The sequence below is a fragment of the Amblyomma maculatum genome, chromosome 6 (assembly GCF_055883805.1).
Source record: "Amblyomma maculatum isolate TAMU_Amacu chromosome 6, ASM5588380v1, whole genome shotgun sequence".
NCBI lineage: Eukaryota > Metazoa > Arthropoda > Arachnida > Ixodida > Ixodidae > Amblyomma > Amblyomma maculatum.
Genome location: NC_139349.1, coordinates 106,111,381 through 106,121,008, shown reverse-complemented (window position 1 = coordinate 106,121,008; position 9,628 = coordinate 106,111,381). Strand labels below are relative to the sequence as shown.

Here is a 9,628-nt window from a genome sequence, read left to right as displayed (position 1 = left end):
CACTGTGGGGGACTGAACGTCTTGAAACTTTATGCAGGCAGTTCTGTTTGACAAGAAGTCCTTAATGTAGTCATATGTTCGTTCACCTACTCCGATTTCTTGGAGACCGTGGAGGATCGCTTCGTGTTTAACTTTGTCAAAAGCCTTTGTCAAGACCAGGCCGAGAATCACTTTGGCGTCTCTAGAACGCGAGTCGATTATGTCGTATTTGAGTCGGAGCATCACGTCCTGCGTGCTCAAACCCGGTCGAAAGCCGACCATCTCGTGCGGCCACAGGCCGTGTTTCTCCATAAAGCGCGTCAGTCGTGTCTGGACTACATGCTCCATCAATTTTCCCATGCATGGGGTTAGATAAATAGGTCTTAGATTTTCTAGTTTCGGGGGTTTGCCCGGTTTTGGGATTAGAATTACGTTTGCCGACTTCCACTGCCGAGGCAGGTGCCCTTTAGTCCAAATTTCTTGCATATACCCAGTAAGAGCGCTGATGGAGTCATCATCCAGGTTTCTTAAAATTTTGTTAGTTATCTCGTCAGGGCCCGGGGCCGATTTTGTTTTTAGTCCCAATATTTCTGCCCTGACCTCCGCGTGCAGCTCCTCGTTGGGAGCTCCGTCATGCTCAGGGAGGGGGGCACTATGAGTATCGCCAATGTACATGTTGACTAGTGCATCCATAAATTCCGCGTCTGTACCCTTAAACGCGTGCCTGGCTTTTGATAATCTAATTCCTGACTGGGATTTTGAGTTGGTCGGATCTGATAGGTGTCTCAGCAGACCCCACTTTCTGGAAAGGCTCATGCCCCCTTCCATCTTGTCGCATCTGCTGCACCAATTCTGTTCGCATAATTTAACCGCATATTTTCAATTTCTTTATTATGTCTAGCTATCCTCCTTCTAAGATTACGGTTCCACTTTTGCTTCTTTAGTCTGCGCTCCATACCATGTTTTGCCTCCCACATGTGAAGCAGTTTGCTATCAGCTATCTCCGGGGCATCGTCCCCTTCAAGATTCTTTGTTGCCTTTCCAACGTGACGCATGAGGGTCTTCATCCATTTTTCTATGTTTGTAATCTTCCTTTCGGCAGCCTTCTCTCACTTTTCCCTAAATAGTTCCCATTGCGTAACCCTCGGTTGACACACACGGCGCGTGTTTACTCCTTTTTTAAGGATCGAGGCCAGAATAAAATGGTCGCTGCCAAAATTTTGCTCCGAATTTTGCCAGTTCAGATCTTTCACATTTTTGGAGAAGGCCAAGTCAGAGGAAGTGTCTACGCAGGTGCTGTTACCCACCCTGGAGGGAAAACTAGGGTCCGTGTGCAAGGTGAGTCCGAGCTCGTGCGCGTCTTCCCATAACTGCCTGCCTTTAGGATCTTGTTTAGCGTAACCCCATGCCGGGTGCGCCGCATTGAATTCACAGACTATTAGCAAGGGGTTACTCCCGGCTGTGATTATCGCTTTGCGAAAGAGGGCCCTGAACCTCACCTTTCTGTGCTGAGGCGTATAGGAGGAACAGGCTTGGTTCCTCTTTTCGTCCCGTAAGAATTTCCAGCAGCACTGCCTCAATTTCTTTCGAATTGATTTCGTGCATGATTGCAGCAATGTTCCTCTTAACCAATGTTGTGACGCGATATTTCTCACCTCTGTCACTTCAAAAAGATTGGTATCCCGAGAGTTTTGCTGCTTTACCCGTCTCTTGCAGGGCTCATGGAAAAAGCAAGAGAGTTCCAGAAACCCATCTACTTCTATGCGAAAGCGTTTGACTGCGTATATCACAGCAGACTGTGGCAAGCTCTCCAAGAGATAGGAGTTCCAATTCACCTCATCTGTCTCCTCAGGAACCTGTGCGAAGGACAAGAGGTCTCAGTCAGAACTGGGCATGGTCTTACTGATTGGTTTCCGATTGAGAAAGAAGTGAGGCAAGGCTGCATACTGTCGCCCTGCCTATTTAACCTATATGCAGAGTACAATCATGAGGAAGGCCGGTCTGGACGAGTCTTCAGCTGGAGTGAAGATTGCTGGAAAACGTATCAACAACCTTAGATAAGCGGATGATACCACTTTAATGGCAGAGAGTGAAGTGTAACTCAAGAGACTTCTGATGCGCGTACAAGAAGAGAGTGAGAAGTTTGGGCTTAAACTGAACATTAAAAAGACAAAGATCATGGCGTCTTGCCCTGTCAAGTCCTGGAGCATCAATGGACAAGAAGTCGAAGCTGTGACAGATTTTCTCTTCTTGGGCTCCAAGATTATCTCGGAAGGAGACTACAGCCATGAAATTTAGCCTTGACCGCCTAGTAAAGAGCAGAGGCATTAGTCTGCCAACCAAGATCCGTATAACTCTTGCTATGGTCTTTCCAGTTGTGATGTATGGATGCGAGAGTTGGACTGTGAAAAAAGGCTGACCGCCGAAGAATTGACGCGTTTGAATTGTGGTGCTGGCGAAGACTCTTGAGAGTTCCTTGGACTGCCAGAAGATCAAATCAGTCGACATTGTCGACCATAAACCCTGACTGCTCATTGGAGGGTCAAATTCTGAAGTTAAAGCTCAGCTACTTTGGTCATCTGATGAGAAGAGAGGAGTCGCTGGAGAAAGATTTGATGTTGGGAAAGGTTGAGGGTAACCGGAGAAGGGGTAGGCAGCGAACGCGATGGTTAGATGGCATCCTCGAGGCACTGCAGATGAAGTTATGTGATGTTAGGAAGATAGTGAGAGACCGGAAAGCGTGGCGTGACATTGTCCATAGGGTCACGAAGAGTCGGACACGACTGAACGACTGAACTGAACTGCAGGGCTATAGCTAGTGGTTTCTCATCTAATTGCGTCAAGTACTGTTGCACTTACGCACGCTTGCGTTGGAAGCCGCGACAGTTACACTGCCAGATTAAAGACTCACTTGGTGCGCCTCTGGCCATTATGGAGCTGATCAAATTTTTCCTCAGCTTTTTGCTGCCATTCTCCGATGGCAACTAATTCTGCCCTTTGAAGTTGTGCTTCGCCCGTAAGGGTTTGGATCTGGCTTTGAATTTGGTTTATTGCTCCCATAATTTGGGTCATGAAAGATTCAAATTTAGCTTCGATTTTGGCTTCTAATCTTCTTTCTAGTGCCACCAATGGATCAGCGTCTTCCCCTTTGCGTTTCATTGGGGGCGGTCTAGCCGATTCTACTATCATCATTTCCTCCTCCGGTGCCGCAGGCTGCGTGGAAGTCGCAGCCTTAGGGGTCAGGACAGTTGGTTTCGATACCAATTTCGGTGGCGCTCTATGGGGGGAGAGGGACCCAGCACGCGCTTGCCCTTTTGGTCTATGCAACTCTTGAGTGAGCTTATTAATGATATCTTTAAGCTCCCCAACTTCTTTCTTTAATTTATAGATCACCTCGTCCTTGTTATCATTTGCCTGGGAAGCCTCACTCTCAAAGCTTACATTTTTACGGTCCCTGCTCAGGCTCCGCTTCTTAGTCCACGGGTTCTCCGGGTCCCTGGAACTTGAGCGCCAGCTGCGTCTGGATCCAGAACGCCCCCTGGAGCTGGAACTCGACCGGCCGCGCAGCTGTCGCCCTTCGGTAGTCTCCTCCAGCCTCGGGAAGGAGTCGTTTCTGGCGCGAAAGTCTTCGTTTACACGCTTGACCTTGGAACGACCTCGGTGATTTTGCTCGACGATCGCTTCGACTTGCTGTTGCTGCTGCTTCTGAAGTTGCTGCTGCTGTTGCTTGTTGACCTTGCGTTCCCACTTCCTCTTCTTTACCTCTTATGGAACGCGGTAGAGTTCTCCACATTTTTTGTCACCAAGCGGGTGTCCTTTCCCGCACAGTTGACACTTGCACTCACATAAATGGTCTTGTTGTAGTTTTTCCATGCCACAGCCACGGCATTTCACATTTGCGGGGTCCGGGCAGACGTCTTCGCAGTGTCCGAGCCTGCCGCAGGCGTTGCAAACTTCAAGCTTCTTGCGGTAGAGAACGCAGCGTTGCGCCACGGGCGTGAGTCTCACCCACCGCGGCACCTCTTTGTCTTTAAACAGTATTAAAACTGTCCTCGAGTTTCTTCCCAGTCTTCGCACCCCCAGGACCGGAGGATTCCCGTAGACTTGCAGCCTTTTCAAAATATCTTCATCCGAGAAGGACAAAGGGACTTCATGTATGACGCCTTTCCCGCAGTCCTCTGACATAGCGATGTACGTAGCGGGCGCAGGAGTTAGGCAGCAGCCACCACGCGCAGCCTCGCCTCGCGACGGCACAAGTTGGGCCCCTGGTTTTTGATGCAGATGGTATGGCGTCATAGCAGAGGTCAAGCTAAAGGTCAATGGTAGCTACCGCGGCCTCGCCACGCAAGGAGCTGAACGTGAAAGTAGTATTGCTTTCGCAATAAAAAAGCTGTGCGAGGGGCGGACTAACTGGCTGGTCCACTTTAAATGTTTGAGGAGGCGTGGGAAAAGTAAGCGGAAGCAGAAGCCACCGAGGTGTGGACCTTTAAGGGGCATCCAAATATCCTTACACTACAACAAGATGAACTGAGCTACCCAAGCCCGCGCAAAAGAAGGAAAACCAGACGAGTGACGTTCGACAGCCGAGTAAAATCCCCAACGGAACGGAGAGCGCTTCCAACTGGGAGTGAAGTGATCATGCGGCAGAATATCCGTTCTCACGCTGCGACACCAGAGAAGGAGACACAGGCCTGTAGCGACAACGTGACGGCGCATGTCTCAACGAGACCCCTCAGGTAATGTGCAGACAGTGAAACGTAGCTGTTAGGGCAGAATATTCTAGGCAATCAAGGACACCAGAGCGGAGATAACCGTTACTTATCGGGAGCAACATATATACCGACTGAACTCCTCCATACGCACGGGAATATAAACTTCTCGTCAGCGTTCGGTGAGAAAGCTGCTGCCAAACAGGCGGTCGTACCAATTTCTCCCTCCTGCGAGATCAATCGTTGATCAGAAGGTGGACGGTGTAGTGCCCATACTGAGTACGCTTAAGGATAGGCTTCTGTTTACCTACTGCCTATACTCACTGACAAATGCGAACAGAACCAGGAGCCGTGTAAAGCAGTGCTTGGAGTACGGGTAGTCGAGACGCGTGCCCTTGAAGCAGGCAACGATACTGGGGATGCGGAATTGATACAAGAGGTGTGCGACACCGACACTACGTCGCCTAAGTAGCAGCCTCGCGAGGGCCAGAGAAAATAAAAATTCCCACCCAGGAAACAATTATCTATGACAATGACATTGAAAATTTTTCTGAGGCACATGAGAACGGATGAATCGCTCCATCTTGCAGAGCACAGCGCAAAAAATGGCAAAGCAGACATGGCCATAGTAGACAACTTCCTTTACCACTGTTAGTATTGGGGTCTCAACCAAGGTTCACGCGGCTCCAGCAGATGACAGCAGGAGCAAAGCGGTTGCCGGCGAGTGGCAACCATCGATGACGCCGACGACGACGGCCGTTCCATCCCCACGTGCTGCGGCGGCCAGTTACCCCTCCGGGTCAAAACAAAGGAAGCGACCTCTTCATGTCTGTATTCCACCAAGTTACAACGACGCCACCGAGGGGATCCCGCTTGACAAATGACGTCAACCAGCCGCCTTGACGGAGTGAGCCGAGAGTCACAGCAAGCCTCTTCCCCAAACGGTATCCTACAGCTACTGATCATCACCGTCACAAGCGGGGCTGACACTCGTCCACATCGGAAGAGCTGCAAGGGAGTTCCATTGACGCCTATGACAGTGGCCCGGGCCTCTGTTGGCCGCCCGTGCCCCACTGACTGGACTGTCTCAATTTAACTACATTTCGCCAGCTAGGAAACTGCTGATCGCGGACGCTATTTTAAGGAGTATAATTGTATCCAACGAAACGCAGCTGCCAGAGGTCGTGCTCGAACCCCGGTACTCCGGTACAATGGCCCCGCCATGGTGGTGCAATGGTTAGGGCACTCGACTGCTGTTCCCAAGGACGCGGATTCGAATCCCGGCTACGGCGAACGCTTTTCAATGGAGGCAAAAAGCAAGGCGCGTGTGTGCTGTGCGATGTAAGCGCACGTTAAAGAACCCAAGGTGCTCTAAATTTCCGGCGTCCTCCACTACGGCGTCTCTCATAGCCTGAGTCGCTTTGGGGCACATAAACCAAACCAACCAGTAACAGGGCGTCTTAACCAATGCGCCACTGTGACGGGGCAAACAAACGTATATTTTCTTATATAATAATAAATTGTTTAACAGGAAAGAAAGATGCTGTATTTGTCACACTTTATCTGCGGACCCCTGAACTACGGTGGCTGTAAGGGTGCTCTAAGGGAAGGCTATGCAATAATTTCGACCATCTGGGGAACTATCAAAGCGTCACCAAATTCTTTGTTATCTTGCAAAGAATACAAAAGAACTAGACACTAAAAAATACTGAATTAAATGTCAGTACAGTAAGTAGCCTTCTCTTGTCAACTTTCAGAGCAATAAAAAATAAAGGAGCTAAATGATGTAAATACCAAAGCTCATAATATAGGAAAAAGCAGGCAGCCGGCCTAGAATCAGTTCTACACATGTGCGCTGACATCGCGCAGCACATGGAGTCCTTTCCGTTTCGCCTCCATCGAAACGCAGCCGCCGGCGATCGGCGTCGAGCCCAAATACTTCGACAGAGCAGTAAGACGTGCTAACTACTGCGCCACCATGACTGGGCACATTTTTTAAGTTACTTTATAGAGAATGGAAGACGCAGCATACTTTTCATAGACGCCACGGCATAGTGAACACCTACACTCAATTATGTCATGGTCACATTTCATATTTTCTTTAAATTACTCTTTTGGGTGGACACAACGGAATATTAGGTGGCACCTTCGCTTAAGTTAGGTGTTGGAGAAAGGAAGGCGCGGCCTACTTTTGGTTGTGCAGCAAGGAATCTTGAACACACGCTTAGTTATGCCAGAGTCATATGAAGGCCCCATTTAGTGCCACACGAATACCGGCTCTACCTAGTGTAGTGGAAGCTTTCGACATAATTGGATATACGAGGAATTAAAGGCGCAATACATGCCATGGTCAAATTATTAGGCATGCGAATAGCGGCTTTCGCTTCAAAATGCGACGAAATGAATTCGGAAGGCCCATTCACCTGTTTAAATATATAATGTTGTACTGGGGCCTAAGATCGCTCTCCTATATACCTGAATGCCATACCGCACAAAACACGCATTTCTGGACAAATACTGTTAGCATATTTTCTTTGCATATTTTAACAATATTTTCAGAGGCAAAGATGCTGTCAGATAGTCACATCGTTTTTCGTAAAACATACTTAACTATTTTCTTCATGTATACTGTTATTGTGGACGAATTATTTTTCAAGAACTACAAGGAAGTGCAGCTCAAGGATGGTATTTCAGAAATAAGGGATTTAAGAATTTCTTTAACCTAGATATTACAGTTGAACACATACACTTCATTCAGGTCAAGGTCACACCGCCTTTCTGGAAGTAAAAGCAACCGGATAGGTTGACCTTCACTGGTACGTAATATAATATTAATTGTTTAACAGGAAAGAAAAGGCGCGGTGTCACATTTCTCGGCGGACACCTCGATTGATTGATTGATTGATTGATTGATTGATTGATTGATTGATTGATTGATTGATTGATTGATTGATTGATTGATTGATTGATTGATTGATTGATTTATACGAAGGGAGAGGCGCGGTAACTGTCTCGCTTGTTTTCCGTTGACACCTCAACCGCGCCGAAAAGGAAGGGAGGAAGGTGGGAGTGAAAGGGGAAAGAGAGAAAGAGGAGCCTTAGTGGAGGGCTACGGAGTAATTTCGACCACTTGGGGATCTTTAACGTGCGCTGACATCGCACAGCACACGGACACCTCTTCGTTTCGCCTCCATCGAAACGCAGCCACCGAGGTCGGGTTCGAACCCGGGTACTCCGGCACAGTAGTCGGGTCGGGCGTCTTACCACTGCACCACCCCGGCGGGGCCGGAGGACACCTAAATTGCACTGTAAGGTGAAGAGAGGAAGGTGGGATTGAAAGAAGAGAGAGGAACGGGGTGGCGTAGTGGAGGTCTATGCAGTAATATTGACCACGTAGAGATCTTTAATGTGCACTGACATCGCACAGCACACGGACGCCTCTCTGGTTCGCCTCCTTCAAAACTCAGCCGCTGGCTGTCGGGTTCAAACCCTAGTACTCCGGTACAATAGTTGGGCGTCTTAACCACTGCGCCGCCACAGGTGGGGGGGAAGTAAAGCTTTCGTGTAAATAATCCTAGAACTGCCTGGAACAATGGGGAAGTAGCATCGGAACTCTTGGCTGCAATCTTCCGAGATAGATCTCGGTGCGTCTTGGTGGCAGGTTGTTAGCACAAATAAACAGATTACCATATATTAAGCCACTATGTGAGATGCAGAGTAGAGGCTCCGTACATTTGGACCACCTGGTGCTCTTAATCACTGATATCGCACAACACAAGAGCGTTTGACGTCCGTCGAAACACGACATGGGTAACCACGTTTCTTTCATTGGCCAGATTTTCCCAAGGGATTTCAAGAAACGCAAGGTTCGAGCGCAGCGCCTTCTTCCACCCACACAAACTGCACCTTCAAATGTGGCCATAAATCAATCGGCCCCAGAGAAAAACAGCCATGTGAATTAAAGCACATCCTCGCTTCAGCCGCCATCTATAAAGAAGCTAAAAAGGCTATCCCGAATATACATTGCGTGTATTATAGGGAGTGAATTTGGTTGCCGATGAGACCAAACCATTGATGCATGCAGGCACCGGTCTTTTCATGGTACGTAGGTGTACACCTCGGCGTTATCGGGATCTCGCTCCAGGTACTCGCGGTCGATGAGAGCCTCGATTCTTTCCTTAATATCCTCGGGGCTAGGAGTGAACCTCGCACTGAGCAGCTCGGTAAGTTTGGCTACTAGCTTGACGTGCGACAGCTTTTTTCTGACTTCATGATCCTCACAATGGCGGCCTTAATCACAAACCGTCAATCTTCGTCTACTTTGCGCACAACGTTCTCATTTCCTTTATAGTCGCCTTCTTTCTTGGCAATGGCCGTTTCGATCTTCACCTTGCTGACGTCATTTATGAACGACTCGTTCACGGCAAGCACGTGACTTAGCTCAAGATCATTCGTCGGAGGTTCTTTGATGAGGATCCGCTGGTCATCTCTGCCTACAGTTAAAGACCGCAGGGCGCGCAATAGGTTGGTCTCGGGAATGCCCGTCTCGTAGACAATGTCCTCGTGCGTACTCTTTTCGTGCCTGTTGAACAGCATCCGCACGCACATCTGGTACGTCGACACCAAGATCGCGTAAGTCCGCGGCCGACTCAGCTGAACGGAGAGTGCTGAATAGTCCGATGACTGGTCTGGTGGGTAGAGCACAGCTTTCATCTCCGCCCTGCCTAACTGTGCCTGCAGATTCAGCACTCGAGCGCAGTGCTTAAATAGTTAGAAGAAACGAAACGTCTCAAAAGCGCCGTAGGGATCAGCCGGAATTTTTCAATTTTCCCTAAAGGCAGCGAACGGCCAGAAGCCCATTGTGAGCACCAGTATATTCAAGTCCAATCCATTCAATTCCAAGTTGCATTAGGCCGCGCCGGTCTGGAACTCATTTGCCA

General features: G+C 48.9%; 1 protein-coding gene across 1 annotated transcript; it reads right to left on the bottom strand.

Moving 5' to 3' along the window:
- Nucleotides 1–3,451: 3,451 nt before the first annotated feature.
- On the bottom strand, nucleotides 3,452–9,401 carry LOC146186507 (cullin-3-like). Its single transcript, XM_084608054.1, has 3 exons — nucleotides 9,044–9,401; nucleotides 8,794–8,978; nucleotides 3,452–3,592 (listed from the first exon to the last, which is right to left on the bottom strand). Exons 1-3 carry the CDS (start codon nucleotides 9,399–9,401, stop codon nucleotides 3,452–3,454), a joined length of 684 nt encoding a protein of 227 aa, XP_084464180.1.
- Nucleotides 9,402–9,628: the final 227 nt, after the last annotated feature.